This window comes from Drosophila virilis, chromosome 4 (genome assembly GCF_030788295.1).
Source record: "Drosophila virilis strain 15010-1051.87 chromosome 4, Dvir_AGI_RSII-ME, whole genome shotgun sequence".
In the NCBI taxonomy this organism is placed as follows: Eukaryota; Metazoa; Arthropoda; class Insecta; order Diptera; family Drosophilidae; genus Drosophila; species Drosophila virilis.
The window spans coordinates 35624-60338 of NC_091546.1; the positions used below are offsets into that span (position 1 = coordinate 35624).

The following is a 24715-nucleotide window of genomic DNA, read 5'->3' on the forward strand; positions in this document are numbered from 1 at the left end:
GACACTCGGGACTTGCTGTACTGCCAGTATGCCTAATTGCAAAGAAAGTGATTTCTCTGTTCCGACATCAGAAGTGGGATTAGGCGATGCCCCTCCACGAGGCAATTCTGACGATTCGTGGCGTCAGCTTTTGGAATCTCAAAATCGAAATATTCTTGAGATTATTAAAGCAATGCAGATGTCAAATTCAGCATCCTCAACAAAGAAGAGCATCTCGTTGCCAAAGTTCAACCCGGACATTGCAGGCGCAGATGCAAATGCCTGGTGCAAAACTGTGGACATAATACTTGACGATAATCCTATTGAGGGCAGTACACTGGTGATGACCCTCAGCGGCTCCCTAGAAGGAAGCGCCTCGCCCTGGCTTTCTCAAATATGCTATACTGGAATGAACTGGCAAAATTTTAAGGAATTGTTTTTGCAACGTTTCGTGGGAATGGAAACATCGGCGGCAACTTTAATGAACATTTTTAATGGCCGACCGAATGATGGCGAATGCCTCTCCGTATATGCGAGCCGTCTTGTGACCTCACTTTTATCCAAATGGAAGACAGCGAACATGGAGGAAATTGCAGTCTCAGTTGTTTTGGCACATACATCGAAAATCGACAAAAGTCTGCAACGTATGTTATATACGACTAATATTAAAAGTCAAGACGAGATGCAACAGCATCTGAAGGCCTATGCTTATGGAAGGTCAAATGGAGGTCTACAGCCAAATATCCCAATGGAACCAGATCGCAAGAGATCGAAAACATATGGCATTAAATGTCATCATTGTGGAAACCTCGGACACAAAATGGTCGAATGTCGCAAGAGGAAGTATGAAGAAGGCAACGTGTCAAAAAACTCAGCATTACCTAAAGTTCGATCTGCCGTTACCTGCTTCAAATGTGGCGATGCTGGCCACATTGCGTCTTCATGTACGAAAGGAGTTTCTACGAGCGGTGTTGGATCACATGACAAGCGTATAAACATCTGTTGTGTGTCCGAGCCAAAAGGAATCCTGCGTCAATCTGGTGAGCTCGTTCCATTTTGTTTTGACTCTGGAGCGGAATGTACGCTCATCAGAGAGAGTTGTGCCGAGAAATTTTCCGGAAAAAGAATTAATAATTTGATAGTTTTGAGGGGTATTGGAGAAAATCCTGTGTATAGCACTATGCAAATCTTGGCTACTGTTAAAATTGATCAGTACTCCTTAGAAATATTATTTCATGTAATAATGGATAAGTTTTTGAAATACGATGTATTGATAGGCCGTGATATACTCGGATTAGGCTTTGGAGTCTCCATCGAGGCCGACAAATTTGAAATGTACAAAACCAAAACTGTTGATGTACTAATAAAAGTGCCAGATATAAGTTACGTAGAGCATCTGAATAACGATAGAGCATTAAGCAACACTGATAAGAATCGTCTGCTAGAATTATTGCAAAACTATGCTGATAAATTTATTGAGGGTATTCCTCAAACGCGAGTGACTACGGGTGAACTTGAAATCCGCCTGCTTGACCCAAATAAAACTGTACAAAGGCGTCCGTATAGGTTAAGCATAGAAGAAAAAGAAGTCGTGCGAAATAAAGTAAAAGAATTGTTAGACGCAAACGTTATACGTCCTAGTTGCTCTCCATTTGCAAGCCCAATGCTGATGGTAAGAAAGAAAAATGGAACCGATCGACTATGTGTCGATTATCGGGAACTGAATGCTAATACGGTCGCTGACAAATATCCGCTGCCTTTGATTTCTGATCAAATTAATAGACTGAGTGAAGGCAAATATTTCTCCAGTTTAGACATGGCAAGTGGTTTTTACCAAGTTCCAATACACCCAGACTCTATCGAGCGCACTGCTTTTGTCACGCCAGAAGGACAGTATGAATTTTTGGCCATGCCTTTTGGATTAAAAAATGCTTCCTCGATTTTCCAGCGCGCAATTGTGAGAGCATTGGGTGATTTGGCTCAAACGTATGCCATCGTCTATATAGATGACGTGTTAATTCTAGCGAAGACAAAGGAAGAGGCACTTGAAAGGCTACAAACGGTCTTGGAAAACTTGTCTAGAGCTGGATTCTCATTTAACATTACAAAATGCTCGTTCTTGAAAACAAGCATAGAATATTTAGGATACTTGGTTGAAGCGGGTCAAATTCGACCAAATCCACGCAAGATACAAGCGTTGGCCGAATTGCCGTCACCGCAGTCAGTAACGCAGGTGCGACAATTCATAGGCCTAGCCTCGTATTTTAGGCAATTCGTACCAAAATTTTCTGAGCAGATGAAAGCTTTATATAATCTCACCTCCAAGAATAATAAATTTGTCTGGAAGCCGGAATATGAGGAAATTCGTCAAAAAATCGTATCAATTTTGACTAATGACTCCGTTTTGACAATTTTCGATCCACTAAAGCCAATTGAATTACATACAGACGCAAGTTCTATTGGATATGGTGCTATTTTAATGCACAAGATAGAAAATAGACCCAGAGTCATTGAATATTACAGCAAATGTACGACAATGGCTGAAGCAAAATATCATTCATACGAGCTTGAGACCCTCGCAGTTTACAACGCAGTAAGACACTTCCGCCATTATTTACATGGTCAAAAATTTATTGTGCATACAGATTGCAACTCCCTGAAAGCAAGTATCAAAAAAATTAACCTTACCCCAAGGGTACATAGATGGTGGGCATATCTGCAATCATTTGATTTCAGCATTGAATACAGGAAGGGAGAACGCATGTTACATGCTGATTTTTTCTCGCGCAATCCGTTGCCTACTGATTATAAATCCTCAGCGAAAACGGTTGAAATGCACATAAACCTAGCTGAGATAACCGACGATTGGCTTCTAGCCGAACAGCAACGAGATTCTGACATTGCTTCCATAACCTTAAAATTGCGAAACCATAAGATGGGAGAAGCTATCTCAGCGTCGTACGAATTGAGAGCAGGAGTATTATATCGAAGGATTCAAAGAAATGGCAGCACAAAATGTTTGCCTGTAATACCTAGAGCCTTTAGATGGTCAGTCATTAACAATGTTCACGAAGCCATAATGCATTTAGGGTGGAAGAAAACTCTAGACAAAATGTATGCCAACTACTGGTTCGAGAAGATGTCTAAGTATGTGAAAAAGTTTGTAGAAAATTGCATTACCTGTAGAGTGTCAAAACCACCATCTGGTAAGCTACAAATAGAAATGCACCCGATTCCTAAAGATGACATACCCTGGCACACTGTGCATATTGATATAACCGGAAAATTAAGTGGCAAAAACGACTTAAAAGAGTACATCATAGTTCAAGTTGATGCATTCACAAAATTTGTTCACCTTCAACATACGCTGAACCTTAATACGGAAAACTGCATTAAGGCAGTCAAAGAAACTGTTGCACTATTCGGAGTGCCGGCACGCATCATAGCTGATCAGGGTAAATGTTTTGCTAGCACAAGGTTTAAGGAATTTTGTTCTTCGCAGAAGATAGGTTTACACCTGATTGCGACGGGCGCCAGTCGAGCAAACGGCCAAGTAGAGCGTGTCATGAGCACCTTGAAGAGCATGCTCACAGCGGTTGAGAGTAGTCAGCGATCCTGGCAAGACGCTTTAAAAGACATACAGCTGGCAATAAATTGCACGACAAATCGTGTAACGAAATATAGTCCGTTAGAATTGCTAATCGGTAAAGAGGCAAGGCCGTTAGGAATGATAACAATATCAGATGAAAAAACAATTGATAAAGATTTAATAAGAGCACAAGCGAAAGATAACATGGTGAATAACGCTAAATATGATAAGGCTAGGTTTGATAAAAATAAAGCAAAAATTGTAAAATATAAGCTTGGTGATCATGTCCTACTCAAGAGGGAAGAACGAAATCAAACGAAGTTAGATCCCAAGTTTAAGGGACCTTTTGAGATAATCGAAATACTTGATGGAGACAGATATTTATTAAAGTCATTGACGAGTAAGCGCACGTTTAAGTATGCACATGAGTATTTGCGAGCTTTTCCAAGCAACAATGTATCGGAGGAGTTGATAGATTTGAGAGATGATGAGTGTGACAATGTTGAGGACATTGCTCAAGACACTGTGGCACTAAGAGAGAGTGCGGTTGGGCTCATACACGATGGCTAAGACCGCACCATAATACTCACGCCGTGCACAAGTGCTCGATCATGGCGTGCTGAAGCGGGTGATATTATGGCGGGGGTCAGAGGTTGAAAGACCTGTATGGATCCGCTCCATGTTATCGTTGCTGGGCAGCAAGAGCCTATAGACGTGTGATGACAGAACAACAACAAAAAAAAAAAAAAAAAAAAAAAAAAAAAAAAAATAAAACCTACAATGACCGATGATACTGCTGTTTGTAAAGCTATTCTTAAAGTAAAGTAATGACTAATAAATTTTACCCAACAATTTTGACTATGGCATGATCTAAGCGAAATGTACACACGAGGACGTGTGAAATGTCAGGAAGGCCGTGTCGTGTATCCAATAAATTATTGTGAGTATTATTTTGAATGCTAACGATTAAGTGTTAGTAAGAATCAGAGAATTTGACAGAAGGTACTGCTATTTAACATAACTGTCCTACTTGTATTAGGGTTGCTACTGAAAGCATGGTGTGAGACAAAAAAGATAGTCTCTGCCGAGCATGGCCCGAGTGTGTTGTATAACGTCCAGTTTGCTATAGTGTTGAATGTTCACTAACAGTACTAAAAGTCAGAGAAGAATATAGAATGACAAGAGCATGAGTAGTATGCTCGAGGACGATGAAAATTATTCATTCTAAAAGTGGAAGTCATAGAGAACAGACGTGCTCGCTCCTAAAAATATAATTATTTTGTGACTATAACGACACTCGGGACTTGCTGTACTGCCAGTATGCCTAATTGCAAAGAAAGTGATTTCTCTGTTCCGACATATATATATATATATATATATATATATATATATATATATATATATATATATATATATATTCTATTTTAGAAGCTATATGTCAAATTTAGTGACTCTATTATTATTATAACAACATATGTTGTTTGGTTAGTGGTGTTATTATTTACCAAAATTGCCCAAAAAACAGGATATCGATATTGATTTTATCGATTGCTTGGAAATGGAGTGAGTTATCGATATTCGGAAACAAACTCGATCTGCGCAGGCACTAGGAGCACCTACATCTAAAATTTCAAGTCTCTAGCTCTTAAAGGTTCTGAGATCCTTGCGTTCATACATACGGACGGACGGACGGACAGGCAGACGGACATGGCTACATCGACTCAGCTATTGATGCTGATCAAGAATATATACACTTCATGGGGTCGGAGATACTTTCGTCTGCCTGTTACATACATTTGGATTTTGCACAAATACAATATACCCTTATGCCAATTTTAAATGGGTTATAAAAAATGAATAAAATATATATATTTTTAAATATCTGTTCAATATTTTGTTTATCTTTTAACACTAAAGGGGTTGCGTTGACATGCCTATGCCGACTAATGTATGCTCTAACTGACCAAAGAAGATTTAAAGAGTTCAGAGCGCGTCATTAAAAATAATGCCCATCCAACTGATTTATTCTATTTAATTCGTTCACAATTATCTGAATCTTTTAAATAAGTAATATAAAAACAAAGGCTGATTGCATTTACTCAAGATATGACAATTTATGGATGCAGTCCAAGCGCTCCAGCGTTAACAACCAATAAGGCACAACCCTGGGTTAAAAAGCGCATAAACAAATGTGATGGTGACACTGCATGGCAGTCTGAATATGCATACGAGTGAAATTATTATCCACAGTTTGTCATAATTTGTCGACGAACTCATCAGCGCGAGAGAAAAGGCAGAAAAATGCTGTGCAGCAAGGCGGCCGCGACCAAAGCGCGACGACCATATATTTCAACAGCACATAAAAACAGATTAAGACACAATTAATTTGTAATTTTAATTGTTTACGAATACATTAAAATTGTCGCAATTTTCTACTTGGAAGTATATGTATACAGATCTATTTAAAAATTATATGAGCCTACAAACAATTCAATAGTCGTACAAGTACATACGAAGAGACAGTAGGTTTGCACCGTTTAAAATTTTAATTTTAGTTCTAACTAGGGGTAATAGACATTTTTTATTTACATTTAAGTACATATGCATTCACTTACGAAGTAGCTTGCTGACAAAACGATGACAGTTCTTTTCTACTTATTATGCACGATCCAAAGTTTATATTTATATATGTATATATATATAGCCCACCCCATTTTTTTTTCAACGCCCACAAACCAAAACCAGAACTGTCTCCCTGACACCCAAGCTTCTAATGTGGTGATCATAGCATGTTGAAGCTTGTAGAAAATGGAAATATGTACAGTGTGTTCCATATTTAAAAAAATCTCCGCAGCAGCTGCCAGCTGTGGGTGAAAGTGAAAACTTATGGCCCAGCCACAGCCGTTTTGCCGGAAACGCATGCAAATTAAAATAAACTGGCATGTGGCTTCATTTTAGAAGAGTTCATATCACTTGTTTTTTGTCGGTGAGGAAACGATCGCCGCAGTACATATGTTGGAACCTGCTGGTTCGGACCACATTATCATATAGCTGTCATAAGAACGATCGGTCGAAAGTTGTTCTATAGAAAACTTTGTTTATCAATATATCTTGGCCAAACTCGGCATTTATAAATTTCACTACGTTCCATTTATTAATATTATTTTATTTATATCGACCTTAACTATTTTCCCTGTGGTTCTTAGATACGGGAAAATCATTATGAGCATGGTTGGGACTGCAAGGGTATTAAATCTTTGGCGTGCCGAAGATAGCTCTTCTTTCTAAGTGTTTAATAAGTTTTGTGTTGTTCGATTTCCAAATAAATTTTCCATCTAAGTCTGGCACTATTATTGTTTGTAAGAATGTATGTAAAAATTTTACCTTCAAATATCCTATATAACATATATCAAAATTGCACACCCCCATTACTCGGTCAAATCGAATCCGATTTTCACGAAGTTTTCCTTTTTGTTCAGGGTTGCGCCTTTTGTTTAATTCAGAATATAAATCTGGCAGCATTATTCTTCGTCGATATTCCGAAATTATTTTATACATACGACGGGCAAAACCCGCTAGTATAATATTTAATTCAGAAGCCTGCATATCAAATCTTACAGACGGACAAGGCTAGATCGACTCGGTTTTTGATACTGATCAATAAGATATATATTTTATGGGGTTGGAGATGCATCCTTTTGTGACATTTTTATAGCCATTTTTAATGGGTTCAGGGTATACAAATACTTAATTGTGTACAAATCATTGTGATTTTCTACTATACTTATTACTTAAGCTGTCGAACATTTTTTTTGGCCATTGATTTAATTTTCATTTGATGCCAACTCGTAAACGACAGATGTGACTGAATTTAGAGACAACTAAGCCGCCTAGTTAGTCGCCAGAATTACATTGCCAATAATATAGGCTGCGAACAAAGTCCACTTGGTGACATTCTGAAAATCTGTTGCTCGGATCGTCGTGTATCGTTTGTTACACAAACTTTCGTACACCTTATATATGTACATTGCTCATGTATGTGTCAATGTATATACAAATTCATTAAGAATACAAACTGCACCAGTTTTCTTCTTGCCGCAAATTTTTGCTCGTCTGGCGCCAACTATTTTTTAATGCAGCATATGCGGGTATTTTCCTACTTTGAGATACCCTGTTCGAGTTTGTTTCCGATAATCGATAACTGACTCAGTTTCCAAGCAATCGATAAAAATCTATATCGATGTCCTGTTTTTTGGGCAATTTTGGTAAATAATATTAATAGAGTCACCAAACTTGACAAATAGCTTCTAAAATAGAATATATATATGCATTTAATGTTGGAAGAAAAGGGTTCAGGGTATCCCCTAGTCGGAAGCTCCCGACTAGACCCTCTTGTTTTTTCATTATTTATAATATATATTTTATTGATATTATAATTACTCCTCTAATTATACTTACTTATTATTATACCAAGGGCAAATAAATGCGTTGTAGCTTGTAATAATACACATGGGTTATTGCAGGTAAAGACACATAAATCAAGTTTCTTATAATGTTTATTTAAACTCCATCCGGTTACTTTCACACACATTGGGTCAATGACGGCTATGAGGTGCTAGGACAATTACCAATAAATAATGTTTTTAATTTTTGACAAAAAAAAAACAATTAACTTCGGGCTTATAAAATTCTGTTGCCGATCAATTCTTCTGTGAACTAGCGCAGATCGATTTATATAATGCTTATGCAGTGTTTCCGTAAACGACCTATGCAAAAACACCTGACAGGCCAACCGCATTCGACAATTAGTTTAGGCAAGACGACGCCAAGTGCCCGACGGCATATCAAGAGTGGCAGTTGTTATGCACCTTTCGATTGACACGATCTAAAGGGGACACAGGCCATCTGAGCACATCTTGCAGTTTTAAGACAACAAAAGGTGTACTAAGAAAGTATACATACAAACGCCAAGGTACAGATGTATGAGTAACAGATCGTCCAGCACGCAAATTAAGAATTCAAACCAGTTGTAGCCTCGACGACAAGTGGCTAAGGACGGGCCAATGGACCGCTATACTCGTTTTGTGGCATGTGTCAACATCAAGACGCGGCCACTGTGAACATGTGGCTCGGACTGCCGACATTTTTTGATGGTACTTTTGACCGGTGGTTGCTTAACTTGTCGTTCTGCCGACTGTTGCACATACAAAGTACTCATTTGGCGCCAAAATTTAATGCGAATGTGTGCTAAACCTTTACCTGCAGTAAGAAATGTTTTTGATTGTCATTGTAACTGTGATCTAGCTGTTTCATGTTTTATTCTGTCTACTTTTGAGGTTACCTACTGCGCTCCTGGCGCCAGCTCAAAAGTCTTGTGACTAATCACTGCAAAATATAAAGAGAACTATTCAACAAAAGAGAAATAGACAAATCCCATTTATGACAAGGACAATAGACAATGCCCAAAGAGCCAAAAACGAGGTAGTAAACGAACTGGAAAACAGGTACAACAAATTTACCGATAGCAGGTATATTTTCCAAGTCATGTCATGAGTAATGCTTTCTACGATACATCGTTGATTTAGGGCTTTTGATACTCAAAACTTGTTATGCCATCGATTTCAAATATACTTGATTTATGTGAATTAAAAAGGCAGAAGTACATAGTTGGTAAGGTAAATATAATATACTTATGTTTTAAAATCATATGGGTTCTAAAGAACAAAAAAAGGCCGGGACTGAGGTATCGCTTGGATCCACATACAAAAATATTTGCGTAATTTTAGGAGTCAACTTACTGGCAGTTTTAGCCCAAAGCGATCTCGTTTTTCGTATTAACAATTTACTGCTGTATTGCATCTGTTCAATTTAAAACTGTCTCGAAGGCACACAGTAGCCGATAAGCAGGGTAGAATGTTTGTCGACATGTCGTTTATGAAAAGTGCAAAAGATTTGCCTCATTTTCGCATTTCTGCTTATAAGCTTGGGGTGTTTTCCGTACTAAAAGCGTGGGAAATAACCAACTTTTGATCTTACGAAAAAGTAGTTCTACATCACCTTCACATTGCGTGCTTAGCTTTGGCGAACCAAGCTTGTGCGATACTTACCTACTGGTTGGAAATTTTTGAACAATAGCGTATATTTTGGTATCTAATTGTGTATCTGGGCGGTCGCATGCATTTGATTGCCGCTGTTACTCTGGAACTTAGCTTGGGGCTGTCACGTTGTTCAGAGGAGCTTCTGCTTGTTCCTAATATATGCATGCGACTTCACAATGAGCGTCTGATATATTTAATTAATTGATTGAGGCATGCTTTATATGCCTGTCAGACATAGGATTCATATTGCAGCTGTACCCTCAAAAAACGCTACTTGCTTAAAAACAAATTTTTCGTTTCGGTTTGTAGCTTGCATTGCCAGCCGTAAAAACCCATCTTGACTGAAACTCGAAAACCTGAGGTAAAAGTTTAACACATGTGAATAAGCGTACAAATTGAAACCGAAATTTCCCAACAATATTCTCACGCAATCAGTTCATAAACGAAGAAAAACTGTAAGGCACTGCCCCTGGCTTGTGTGCCCGTCGAAAAATCATATTTTGCGTGCATTTTGTAAGGTCGTAGGCATATGCAAGTACACTTTCTTTTCTGGTTCTGGTAACCATATGTGCCATCAGTTGTCGACTGTGCAATTTCCATGAAAAATCGCAAGAGTCAAGCTGACGCCGCCTGAAGGCCTCAAGGCACGGACATGTGTTGTTTGTCGTTCCCATCTCCGGGCATATACATAGATACATACATTTGAACGTCACACAGGGAATATACATATATATATTAAAATATGTATTGTCGCCATCCTGTCTCTACGTAAATAAGCTGTTTCGCATTCTCATACTTATTTCCCCTCATGCTGTCTTCGAGCTCGCAATTATATTCAACGAACGAAGCACTTGCGGTCACACATCTTAAATAATACTTGAGCTGTATGGTATACGATCAAAATGACAAATTGGAGACTAGCTGTCGAAACCTAAGATATTTGCTTACAACAGGATTTCGACTTGCTGACCAAGAATACATATACTTCTTTAGAGTCGAAAATGCTTCCTTCTGCTTGTTGTATTTAATTTGCCCAAAAGCATTATAAATTTGTTACCCATTTTTTATCCCACTAAAAGATGAGGTTACTTGAAACAGGATAATTGGGATGCTTTGAATCCCATCATGTATCAAGATTAATTTGATTTAAAAATTTGGACACCCCATACAACAATTTTAATGCTTAAGCATTAAGCCCCACAAAACAAACTTGAAATCGGCTTCATTTGTATTAGCGTGCAAGGCGGCTGCATCATACACGTTGCACTAGTTTAGTACAACTGAAAATGTTGCTACAACTGATTGTAACATATTTGAGCAGGTTGCACTGAGTGTGTTGTACAAGTTGTTTATGCCTTTAAACGCGTGCTATATTGGCCGCGCATAAGAATAAGAATTATTTCTCAATTTTGAAGTGCTTCTGTCGAACTATAGAAGCAGACTGACGCAGACTGTATGTGGGCAATGGCATCCAAGGCAAATTTATGAATTTAGTTTCAAGGCCTACTTGAAAAAGAAAATTATTTTTTTAATTAAAAGCATGCTTGGATGAAGAAAATGTGCGTATAATTAGTGGAGCTACAAGATTTTTTGTACGCTATTTTGTTTCGATATGAGAGTCGAGTGGGAAGAAACTTTTTTTTTAGTGAAAAAAGAGAAGGATTTAAAATATAATAAACTTCTAAAGTAAAACCATTTATAGTTAGGTAACAAAATTTCCTATTTCAGATTATTGGGATATTTGGCTTAATATTAGAGGCGAAAGATATGCCCTTATAAATCAAGCTTGAGAATATTTTCAGTGTGCAAGTGGACTGCTAGCCGAGATACTAAACAAACCCAAAATAAATTAAGGCCTATTGATAGTAAATATATACATAAATATATTCAAGCGGAGAATGGTGAAGGTAACGAGCCGTGTGGTTAAATCTTTTGCAACGAATGCATTAGGTAATTGTTTATCATTCCTTTTAGGCCATTTAAAGCGGACGTGTTTCCAGAGAGCGGACACCGAACATTGCGTTCTTTTCTGAATTTGGAAATAAAGAAAATATTCGGTCTGTGCCGGAGCTATGACGATTTTTTAGTGTTGGGTTATACTCTGTTCTGACTTCAAAACCCATACTAGAAAGCTCTTCTGTGATTGTGGAAGCTAGGATGCCACGCACCACTACTCTGAAAGACCTTTCACTCTGCATCTGGTAAGTATTATATTGACATTTTTCTTTAAAGATATTTGTTATTAATCTGTATGTATCCATAGTTTCTGAAATGATTTTGACCATTCCAGACCCACATTTTTATTTGAATTTAGTAATTGTAGAGTTATTTACCACGAACTTGGCAAGAATGTGGACGATAACCAAGGGTCATCAGCCGTTAGCGGAAGCTAAACATTATCTTAAATAGTAAGATAAACCCATACAAATGACTTTTGTTTAAACTTCGGGATGTTGCTGAAGAAATGACACGCAAGCCAGATGCTTGCCAGTCTGTTGAAGAGTTCTTAGCTGCACGTAACCTAGTGACGTCACATGTATAAGCATGTGCACATTACGATAATGATTGAAAGAATATATTTATAAATGATGTGCTGGTATAAGTGTACATAGTTGTCAATAAAATAATAATAAAAATAAAAACATACCTGGGGTTCCCAATTGAATACGTTCGGTTCCTAGCTTGCTTTAATAGCTTTACGGCCGGACATGTGGCCTGCGCACCTCACCTCCGTCTCCCACTGGTATCATCACCAACTGGTGTCTTTATTTTTAAGTACCATGTTATATAATTGAAGACGATGTAATGTGGTTGTTATAACAAAACTTTGTTTATGTCGTCAAAGTTATTGTTATAATTGGTTCACAAAGTGGGGAAAAGGTTATGTGCAATGTCCGTCTTGCTGTTTGTGTGATTCCAATTTTGTATGACACAATTTTTAAAATATTTTTTGAAATCTGTGGTGGAGCAGCACAACATTATTACATTATAACACTATTTTTGTAGGTTTCCTTACTCAAGTTGGTTAGTTTTAGGTTAATTACACATTTTTAAAGACGTTGTTTTTCCACCCAATTAAAAATAAAAGAATTAAGAACGAGAGTGAATTGGTCTAGTATGGGTGCATCATTAATATGCACCATTGAGTTTCCAACCTGAAAGCTATAAACGTTTCGCAAAAAGGTGCGCAAAAGTCATTAGAGGTGCACAATAAAGAAAATCAAAAGGAAAACAAGTGCAAATTGATTATGGAAATTCTAAGAAGTCACTTCTACCTGAATTCTAAGTTCTTAGTTGCATGACCGGGTAAAACCCGGAAAATATCAATTGGTCGGTTCGCTAGACTTGCAAACAGTCGGCAGTAATTATATTAAGCAGACTAAAAGCAATTAGCGTCTGAGACTTGGCCGAAATAATATATGTGACGACTGCGTCTGGCACAGGTCTGGTGAGAGTCGACTACCTGAGTCGACTGTTTATAGATTAAACTGCAATAGTGGATGCTTAATATAATAAATATAAAGAGACGGTAACATTTCATATATTTGCTGTTGTGCAAAAAGTAGCGTCAGTAGCGGTTAGCCCAAGTTCTAAGGTTGTATTTTGTTTTTTCTAAAAAACATAATTTTAAAATATAATAAAAATACAGCTAGGAAAAAAGATTTGTACTGTGCCTCCTCCCGAATCCATAATTTTTGCAAGTCACTGCAAGGGATGACAAGAATATGTTTTAGTAATTTTAGATGGGTTCAACAAGAAATTGATTTTTTAGGGAAGACGATTAAATTTCACAAACAACTTTTGGAAGACATGTATGGTATATCCTTGAACTTGCAGCTTGACAAAAGAAATGAGCTAAAAAGCTTTGTCGCGCCCACAGTTTAAACGGCTGTGCGGGTTGCCTCTTCTGTGGCGTCGGCGAAAGCAACAGGTAAACAGGTTAGCAGGCAGTCGAATCTTGCATACATTTACAGAAAGCCAAAGATAAAAAGCAAGAGTGCAATTCCCGAATGGCCGACTATGAGTTCACCTACAGTTGGTATATATTGGTCAAGAGGTCACACATATAATTTAGGGAAGTGTGGGGTTTTTAGAGTTATATACACATTTGAACAACTTTTAGATATCACTTACCGCATGTTTTGGTGTAGGGTATACATTTGTCATAAATTAAAAGGTATTCAGCGCGACATCAAGACTCATTCATAATGAACATCTGCCAATAACTGATTGGGTAGAACGGTTTACTAAGGGACCAAGAAACCAGAAAGAGCGTTTACGGTATTAGTGGCTCGTTCCTGAAGTTTGGTATCACGGCGGCATGATTATGTGAAACATTAATATTTTCCTAGAAATATTTGTTGGCCTTTTTGTGTACTGCCTTTATTGACCCCTCCCATGCAACTTAACTATTTTGTATACTCAGAGCCTTTAAAATTGACAAAAAATATATGGGCACTTTGTATGAAATATACAGGAGAGGGGATATCAGTTTTAACAACCGAAGTCATTTATCACTGACCGTCTGTTTTTTAAAGTTCCGTCCCACCATTTCAACATAAAGCATATATATTACTGATCTGGAGAGCTTGCTGAGACAAATATAATTTTATCTTAACTTAGTACAAACTGTTTTTATTGAACCGTCTTTAAATAGGAAATCTTTCTTTTTGTGAAGTAAGCGGAAAACATGTTGGACATGACAGTCTAGGTTAATGACGCCAATACCCACCGCGTATTTTTCATGACTACCGCAGCATCATCCCATTCGTATAACCCATGACGCATTTGCCACCAACTGCGAGTGTGTATGTCTCCATATAAAATAAAAATTGAAAGAGTTTTCCAGGCGCGCTGCGAATGAGAGCATGAAACTCACACTTATCTCCTCTGACTCAAATAGCTGCCGCGTAGGCAGTCCGTGTGGCACAGCTTCATGTAACATTGTTGGCTGATCACTGCCAACGTCATGGACAATCATAGACAAGGGCGGCTTTGTGGCTTGTGTGGAGCATCCTCAACTTCTCGACCAAAACGCAAGCGCTTTTACATGCATCTTGATAAAAAATTAAGAGTCGAGCCGCCATTGCCAGCGCCTGAGATTTATGTAAACAGCACACGGTTATACAAGCTGCTGTTGTTACGGACGTTGGCTGTGGCTGTGCTGCAAACGTTGCAAAACTGTTGCAAAGAAGTGGGGAAATGACCAATTGTGTGGAATTCCACATGGCAGCGTTAAAACTGACTGGCTATTAAGAGGCAGCATCCAAGTCGCAGCATCCACACCACGGATTCATTATAATTCACTTCACACTAAGCGCACAATGTGCCCGCATTATTGCAACGGTTGGTCGATTGAGTTAAGTTTGGGGTTGGACTAAGATTGTGAAGCTAAGGCAACAGAAATCCACACAATTCAATCTGTTTAAAGAATGCCGCCTAAAGCACACAGAATTCACTTTTCTTTTAGGCAAGCGTAGCACCGCCAAAACAACAACGCCAACTACGATGACAACCCGACAACTGGCACGAAAGTCGGTTCAGTAACAACTCGTTTGCATGTGGCATCATCATCATCAGCCACCGACCAGAGTGAGCCCAGAGGGCAGACGCTATACCAGTGCTGCCTTAATATGTCTACCAGTCCCAGACGCAGACTCCCTTCGTTATAAGCATATAGAACTGCAGATGCTGCAATTCAAAAGTCAGTTGAAAATATGACACAACTGGCGCCACCGCAGTACCAGACACAGGAGAATTTTACCCCACCTCTTCGTATATACTCGGAGAAATATAGGCGTATATGCGTTTTTGCAACTGTATATACATATATGCCAATAAATCATTATAGAAATAATAAGAATAATTATTATTAATGCCTATTTTTCAGTTTTTAGACAAAGCATTATATAAATAATAATAAGAATAATTATTATTAATGCCTATTTTTCAGTTTTTAGACAAAGCAAATGTACAAACGTATTGATTAAAAAAGGATGGTTGAATAAATCAAAAATTTATTTACCATTTGATTTTTGATTATGTATTATATTTGTTTAATTAATAATTCATAAACTTAATGCACATAAATATCTTTAAAAATATTTTTAACATGTTAGTATATAAGTTTTTCAGATACTTTTTTAATTCAAATATATTATATTTGTTTATATTATGGATTCTCCAGAACATATTATGTATATAATACCAATGGCAAAAACATTTATGCGCAACTAGGAGTAACACCGAAAATTTTGGCATAAGCTTTATTCATAAACACAACGATAAGGCGTCGCATCGAACATGTTTGACGGCGCGATGTGCATATAAAAATGTATAATCTAAGAACATATACATTTATAAAAGAATGACGCGTGACGCTTTAGTTCACGGAAAAATTCAAAAAGCTGACTCCATTCAATCGTCATGGTCAATGAATTGACCCAAACATACAGGCAACCGAACAGTAAGGTTTATAATTTTACCTATGCGCCTAAAAACAACATGTACTAAAAATACATTGATGTGCGGATTGTTTCAATTGTGCTAGTACACGTACAAACATTTAGACATAAACTGAGTTATTATATCCTGAACCCATTAAAAATGGGTATAAGGGTATATTGTATTTGTGCGAAATCCAAATGTATGTAACAGGCAGAAGGAAGCATCTCCGACCCCATAAATTATATATATTTTTGATCAGCATCAATAGCCGAGTCAAGAGACTTAAAATTACAGATTTAGATGCTCCTAGTTCCCGCACAGATCGAGTTTGTTTCCGATAATCGATAACTTACTCCGTTTCCAAGCAATCGATAAAAATCGATATCGATATCCTGTTTTTGGGCAATTTTGGTAAATGATAAGAGCTAGAGTCACCAAACTTGACATATAGCTTCTAAAATAGAATATATATATGCATTTGATGTTGGAAGAAGAGGGTTCAGGGTATACCATAGTCGGGAGCTTCCGACTAGAACCTCTTACTTGTTTTTTTTTTTTATTTATGTGGAAAACGGGCGAGGGGTTTTAATAATGAAATATACTTATGTATACTGAAAAATACATACACGAAACTATCGGTAAGAAATGTTATTTTTTCATCCGATTTGTGCTGAATTGTTTGACACGCACTCACCTCCAATTGCAACGCAACCGGCTCGACCGCGTGTTGCTTTTAGTATGAAGCGAGCGTGTTTGGTCCTCTCAAAACGAAATATACTGCCGTGGTTATTAGACGTGCTGTGTTTCTGACTGTCGGACGTGTTCTGAAAGAATGCGGTATAAAGTGAAAATAATTAAAAAAGTGTGTAATATAATATTGTAAATGTATTTACGTCTTCAAAAATTGTAGTGTTGTAAATTTTTATTTTGAATTTATTCACAACCAAATACTGCATTAATTAATATTAGATATCTTTTATTGTATTGATATCTTATCAGTTTTTGTGTTACCATAAAAGAAAATAGTTGACAAAAAATAATTTTCAAACTCGCTCTGTGGATTACGCGTTCCCCGAAACATATATTGAGAAATTCGCTTATTTTAAATATGGACCTCGTCACAACAGACAAGCTATACATGCGACTAAACACTGCGGAGCTGGAAGCCATCATCAAAAAAGGTACGATACGGATGATTCTGCATATATCCGTTTTATGATCAGAGAATAACAAAGCCAATACCACCTGTTGCCTAAACTAAATATTAAAAGGGACATATGTTAAATTTATTTTTACCTAAACTTAAACTAATTGATAGATTCTTTCTTGTCCAACTATTTCATATAAACTTGTTTACTTGGCGATAAATTATTTATTTATAAATTGTATGGGGTGTTGATTTTAGAAAATAATTGTAAAATAATTTAAGTTGATATATTTAAACTGCTTTCGTATGTCATTGGTCGTTTTATACTTAAAGAAACCCGTTCTTGGATAAGCGATTTTCTAAAAAGAGGCTTTTGTGAATATTTTAGATTCATGTTCCTTAGCGATTATTCTCTGCGTTTGGTCAGTCAGTCAGGATAAACAGTTTTACATATTATGTAAAAGATTGTTTTTTAACTGGTAAAAATGCAAATACAGCAAATACTAAATTTAATCTTCGTTTAATGCGCAAATCGATTATATCATATGTCATATCATATGCGCAATCCTCAATAGAAAATACAATATAAATGTATTACAATAGTCTTATAAAAAAAACCGTTTAAAAACATGGTTAACATGGTTAATGCAAATTTACAAAATAAACCTTAAAACAGCTGCTAAAACATTGTTTCAATCCACATGTCATTTAAATTTGCCACGTATAACTTATGGCCAGCTAATAACTCTCGCAAAAAATGGAAAAATATCGCGTGGTAAGCGGATACCATCAATTTAACTGTAAACTGTAAATATTTTAATTTACAATATATAAGTCACTCTCTAGTTATAATGAGAGAGTTGAAGGTTCCTAATGCGTCCCCTTCTCATAGTTTGATAACAATATAAAAGGGTATTATTTAAACATCTACTTAGGAGCGTAACTAATTTATAAAGCATTGCCTTTTTTTCTTTAAGTTAGAAAATTGAGGAGTGCCAACATTTTTATTGAGGAATTGAATTGCAGAATTTATTTGAGGTAATTCAAATATCGAACCAACTATAATTTAAGCTTTTTTTAACCACTGCTTACAAGGCGAATCATCGCTCTTAACTATTTTTTATTATTATTTTTGCATTTACATTGTTTACTAGTACCAGTCGGACGAGCATCATTGTAACAGCCGGCGCCAACTAAAAGGGCGCCGTTTGGCAATCACATTTAGTTTTGGGGTTCAGATGTCTGTCGCCTCTTGAAATTCCCCTCAACTCACTCAGCCTTTGACTGCAGCGTATCAGAGTGGAGTAGACTGTCGGCTATTAGCGTCGTTATGCGTCGCGACAATGCAGCTATGGTAGCTTCTCAGATACATTTAAAAGATTTTCTGCAATTAATCCGCTTTGACCTGCAGTTACTAGCAGTAGCTTAGGTAAAACATTTCTCTATATGCTAGCCTATGAGTCTTTTTGGTATATTATATATCTATTATCGCTTACGCTGACAATTGACATTTTATCGTTACAAATAATTAAACAATATTAGAGTAGGAAAACATCTGCTGTCTGCTGTATTTATTTCTTTATTTACAGCATACAATTGTTTTAGAATATTAAGTCAACTTATGTTGAACTAAAGCCATTTGAAATAGTTTAAGAAATATTATTATATTACATATGAAATGTTCTCGAACTAAGATATTTAGTTCAAGTACACTTTTATTTTGAGTACGTTTAAAAATAATTTATTTACCTTAACATTCAGTTTTAATTTGTTTCATTCATAAAAATGACTCGTCATGTTACTATAACAAACACAAGATCATATTTTAATGCGCCCATACTTCGCTCGTAGACCTCTAGTGATAACCACATGCTTCCCACACACGGAACCCTGACAGCAGTCCAACAAGCAGTCAGTGTAGGGCAGACTTTGTCTGATAACCTTTAGCTGACATTTACTATGAGCACAGAGTTTTTGCAGTCTCATATACTTTAAATGTGTCTTTTTAAAATAGGTTTCACTTGCAGTAATTCATTCTTAGAAATAAAGGCCAATTATATCCGAACGAATGAAATTTATTTCGCAAAAATCACAAGGCAAGGTTTGTAGCTGAAATGCGCAACATTTTCATATAAAACAAGTAAGAGGTTCTAGTCGGGAGCTCCCGACTAGGGGATACCCTGAACTCTCTTCTTCCAACATCAAATATATATATACATTCTATTTTAGAAGCTATATGTCAAGTTTGGTGACTCTAGCTCTTATTATTTACCAAAATTGCCCAAAAAACAGGATATCGATATCGATTTTTATCGATTACTTAGAAACGGAGTAAGTTGTCGATTATCGGAAACAAACTCGATCTGCGCGGGCCCTAGGAGCACCTACATCTAAAATTTCTTTCTAGTTTCTAGCTCTTATAGGTTCTGAGATCCTTGAGTTCATACATACGGACGGACGGACGGACAGACTGACATGGCTACATCGACTCGGCTATTGATGCTGATCAAGAATATATATACTTCATGGGGTCGGAGAAGCTTCCATCTGCCTGTTACATACATTTGGATTTTGCACAAATACAATATACCCTTATACCCATTTTTAATGGGTTCAGGGTATAACAACTTAATATAATATAATGTGAAAGAATATGATAAAATGGTATATTACGTTTTCTCCTAACTTTTAGAAAATCAACAATCAAATATAAAACACAAATTAGATCGCACACAACTTAAGTCATTTTTTATAAACAGATTATATAATTATATGCACATAAAACAAAGACGATGAAATGATTTTTCTTTATCTTACAGATTCAAAATTGGCTAGCAATCCTTTTTAAAAATATTATTCTATGCCAATATTTCTCTTGATGCGATGTCCAATATTACACTAAACACAGGTGTTTTTGACATAGATGTCGACGTTGAGCTTAACATTTGTTTATCTAAGTACAAAATACATGCATACGTATAGGGTACGTGTATGTATGTACTTATTTAGCTACTGTTATTTGTACAGCTTGTCTCTGCAGTTACTTTGAATTCGCTCTGCCGTTTTCTGGTCTAAAATTAGCTAAGATAGCAAAATAATATGGTTATAAATAGTTGAGTCAACATGCAAAAAAAAAACTAAATAAAAAAAAAAACACAGTCACATGTGTCTGTGCGTGCGGCTGCTTTAGTAGAAATACAGTGTATGAGTGTGAAAATGTGAAGCTTAATAATCTATGAAACGCAATGTATGTATGTATGCATTTTAACAATGTATCTTTGGTTCACTAGCTCATTATTTTTAAGCTCGAATAGCCTCTTTGTAAAGTTTATTGAGGTTCCAGGACTCGCTTGTAAAAATCTAAGCTATCTCCGGCGACAGTAATTAATAGGCGAACTGAAGTGAGTGCTTCTGAATTTGGACTGCGCTTTTCTTCCCAAGAAAGGCGGTAAACTGTGTCTAAAATTTTTAAAGTAAATTGTGGAGGTCAGTGGGAGACAGACCGAATGAACTGGAGAAAACTGGTTTATTTTCGTTTGCGATGAATAACTTGAATTTGAAAATTTTAAGCTGTATTTATTTTTACTCGCTTGTCCGACTGACTGAAATATGACACAGTTGCTTGCGTTTTCGGAATTTGCCAATTAAACAAAGACAGGCAAGCATATTTATAAGAGATTGCATTGAAATATGTTTGCTCGAAAAATATAACATAAACAGTAACTACTTAATCTCCAAATATAAACCAGAAAACTGGTGACTTTTTTTATTTAAAATATTTATATACACATAAGAACGTCGCGATCCAATACCAGAATCTACTGAATATTGTGTCATCAGCGCTTATTAAAATTGGAAAATAGATATCTTGTATATTGACAGGAAGTGCCTTTAAGCAAATGGATCTAAAGAGAAAATGTAATATCCTCTTAGTTTTGCCAAGAGCATACTTATGTAAATAAAATCAACTTAAATTACACCCTTTTTATGCCCATGCAGTAGGTATATAATCCTCTCAGGATTTTGATAAAAATATCTAAGCTACATATATTATGAAGAGAAATGGTAAAGAATTTAAGTGCCTACTATGAATAAAATTATAGATTTCGTTGTCTTGTTTACTTTTAGATTCACCCAGTTCCAACGACCGCGACGCTGGCTTTTGTTCCGCTAGTTCAGAAAGCGAAGGCGGTGATGACTTAGCGCTAGAACATACCCTGCAACGTGCCAGATCTCTTGTTGGATCGACGGATGAATATGGCTCAGTCAAAGAAGGTTCCGCTTTGCTGGTCCGCAATAAACGCAAGAGTTTGGAGCCATCGAAAGTCGTGGAGCCAGCCTTGGCATCAACTAATTTTGCCTCGTCTTTAGCGTCGGGTCCGCCTAAAAAGCGAATACGTTATTCATCTTCAGCTGACTCCGCGGTTATGTTGACGCCACCATCTCTCCTTTCACCGCCTCAAACCAGCCATACCAATTTATCTTCTGCTCACGCGTGTAACCCTAGTCAACTGCTGCCACGTGATATAATGCCAAATCCTGCGCACATTTTCGTGCGTCATCCCGGTCTTACTACACTTCATCGCGCATTCCCCCTCACAACGCAACCAGAACAACAGGAACCTTTAGCATTGATTGCAAGAAAGCCGCAATCCGATAACGTTGAAACCAGTGTACAGCAGGAAAGTCCCAATCTCCAGTTTGAAAAGAAAACCTTGACCCATAAAAAATTACACGATGCATGCAACGAAACTTCTCTAGAACAAAATATTGAGGGCATATGCAAAGCTGATCACAGTGATTCCCTCTCGAGACCGCAGCAACGGAACTATAAAAATATGACACGCGAGCGAAGAATTGAGGCAAACGCTCGTGAACGAACTCGCGTTCATACAATTTCCGCCGCCTATGAAACATTACGCCACGCTGTTCCGGCATATGCTAGCTCCCAAAAACTTTCAAAGCTATCGGTATTGCGTGTAGCCTGTTCCTACATACTCACGTTAAGTCGTATGGCTGGCAAAGACTATAGCTCTGATCGATCCGAGCCGACCATTGCTGAGTGTATCGAGGCTATCACTTCAACTATTCAAACAGAAGGAAAGGTAAAACGGAAGAAAGACGAGTAAAGTGGCTTAATTTTAAACTGTGGAAAGACTTTAATGTAAGTTAGGAATATTTTGAGAATTTTTTAAGTGTCATGCTAAACGTTCCTATGCCGGAAACTAAGTCCATATGCGGCATAACACAATATTAAATTGAAGTCACATTTAACCAAAACAGCTTTACAAATTTTTTAAGCTAGATTTATAACAATAACAAAAATGTAGCGCTCTGGGGTGATTTTCACGATTGCTCATATATATAACACATCATAATAAAATGATATTTGTAGAATATAAAACCAGCTATGTGATCCTATTTTAAACTAGCTTCTAATCTTAAAGTCTAATGTAATTAAGGCCAAATCATGTTCCGTAGTACAAACTGTAAATAACAATATATTCAAATGTTTTAAAAAGACAATAATTGTAATCAGTCGAAATGAGAAAAATCTATGACAATAATTTTGCACTTGTCAAAAAAAATATTGTACAATTGTACGAAATATTTTGACTTCAAGCATGCGAGAAATAAACATTTAATATTAATATATAAAAAATGTGCACGTCAAACAACAAAAGTTTAAATTTTATTGAATATATATTTTGACTTGTATTTATATTAGAGCAGAGAAGAAATCAAACTGTATGTTGCATAAGGGAGACAATATGGTATTTTATTCCTGTGTAAAAAACAATATGCATTACCGATAATCTCATTTTATATATGTTTTAAGTGCCATAAAAGCAGAAAGCTGAAATACAAAATACTGAATACAAAATTAAATATCATCTGAAATATGTGTTTGTATGTGGTTGGGACTGACCCATTACAAACTTTAGTGCGAGCGCACCCAAAAAATTTGATTCAAACTTCGATAGACATGTAGGGGTTATATATTTTTATATACTTATTAATCTTATCAGACCGCAACATGATGGAATAACAGAAGAGAACGGGAAAGAGAGCTTTTAGGCAACAGGTGCGCCCAGAACGGTAAACGGTCGGTTCATCTGCACCAAGTTCTCGTAAGTTGTTTTGGGACACTCGAACTAGCCAGCGACCCCTTATCATTAACAAAAGTCCTACATATTTATATTTTTACCTTATCTATTAGCCAAGCACAAGGTGTTACGATATCGCACTGGTGTAGTTGGTGCATGTGCACTTATCGAACAACAATCATTAAAGAGATGCAGTTTATCTTTCTTAAATATCCATCTACTTGACCTAGTGTGCAATAGCCGGTTTAAATTACATCAGCTTTAGAGCAGGTTTACTAGAGCAGGCAGGCGGTTTGTCCAATTTCCGCAAACGTTGTTTTATATTCACTTTCATTTAACACTATCATTGTAGTTTTAAAAACTAAGGCTTAGATTGATATATTTTATAATTTTATACTTTCGACAGCTTTTTATAGCATAAAATACATTGCTATCAAGTCAAAAGTGTGAAAATACACGAAATATCGTAGTTTAAAAATGCTATATAAATTATAGTCAACATTCGACATAATTAAAGAATATTTAGAATGTAAAATTCAAAAGCATAGGAAATAGTTTGCACAAAGCAATATTCTATTGTGCAGTTTTGTACCTTCATAAATGACTTCTATAATCATTTCTTTAAAGAGATATGGAAGAATTCGGTTGCAACCAATTGCTTTATACTGAGTTCACAATGTAGAAGCTGCATAAAATGAGTATAAATAGCCTTTACAGTTATTGGGCTGGTAACGATAAGGCAGTAGCTGTGATAATTCTTGGTTCATACTTGGTTTATAAATGGCATTGGTTCTATTTAGGTTTGGGCTTATTCTTTTGCTAACTCCCTTGTGAAAGCCTTGCTTTGAAAAACTAAGATTCATACAATAGTTCCGCTCTGAATATTTTCACTTTGAGGGAATACATTATTGTATATAAAAATGTAGCATACTAATTTAGTTAGTTCGCTCTAACTGTTTTATATATAGAGTAGTGTTATTAGATAGATAGATAGCGGGCATATTATTTTTAATTTTTGGGGAGCAATATTGTTTCTATATAGCGGGATTTAATCTTGAGAATATTGCTTATCTTTGAATATCTATTTTTAAACAGAGCGTCTTATTTTACAACAGTTGTCATTTGCTGCTAAGCTTTATACTTTATTTGAATAAAGTATATTTTATATTTTTAACATAAGCTTTAGCTGATGTAATTGTTGTGTATGATTGCGGGGCCATGGGCGATGCCTGTTTTTGAATAAATAAATTGCTAACTATTAATTAATACTTGTAGAAAGAATTACAAAGGCTTACATACTGCGCAAAAATACAAAATCAAATAATCAAATAATTAGTAGACTTAAAAC

The 24715-nt window shown here is 36.4% G+C and overlaps 1 protein-coding gene and 1 long non-coding RNA gene across 6 annotated transcripts; both read left to right on the plus strand.

Annotated features, from left to right (window-relative positions):
* The first annotated feature begins 7900 nt into the window (after positions 1-7900).
* Positions 7901-15636, plus strand: LOC116651797 (uncharacterized). Of its 3 annotated transcripts, XR_011416661.1 has the most exons (4): positions 7903-11225; positions 11395-11573; positions 11641-11867; positions 11930-12272. It is a non-coding gene; the product is annotated as an uncharacterized lncRNA (long non-coding RNA). The 3 variants fall into 3 exon arrangements; XR_011416662.1 differs by lacking the exon at positions 11930-12272 and adding an exon at positions 15137-15636 and having other exon boundaries at positions 7901-11573; XR_011416660.1 differs by having other exon boundaries at positions 7909-11573; positions 11930-12266.
* A 1188-nt stretch (positions 15637-16824) lies between these two features.
* net lies at positions 16825-23150 on the plus strand. Of its 3 annotated transcripts, none has more exons than XR_011416715.1 (3): positions 16845-17294; positions 20080-20243; positions 21389-21477. XR_011416715.1 is itself a non-coding variant. In XM_070209260.1 (3 exons), the coding sequence occupies exons 2-3, from the start codon at positions 17222-17224 to the stop codon at positions 22387-22389; spliced, it is 1074 nt and encodes a 357-aa protein (XP_070065361.1). In that variant the 5' UTR covers positions 16897-16975; positions 17113-17221; the 3' UTR covers positions 22390-23150. The 3 variants fall into 3 exon arrangements, 1 of the variants encoding a protein (XP_070065361.1); XM_070209260.1 differs by lacking the exon at positions 20080-20243 and having other exon boundaries at positions 16897-16975; positions 17113-17294; positions 21389-23150; XR_011416716.1 differs by lacking the exon at positions 20080-20243 and having other exon boundaries at positions 16825-17294; positions 21364-21433.
* The last annotated feature ends 1565 nt before the right edge of the window (positions 23151-24715 follow it).

Coding starts and splice junctions, on each gene's coding strand:
- net (XM_070209260.1), top strand. CDS start 17,222: ATGGACCTCGTCACAACAGACAAGCTATACATGCGACTAAACACTGCG. Junction 17,295..21,388: donor GGAAGCCATCATCAAAAAAG/GTACGATACGGA, acceptor GTTTACTTTTAG/ATTCACCCAGTTCCAACGAC.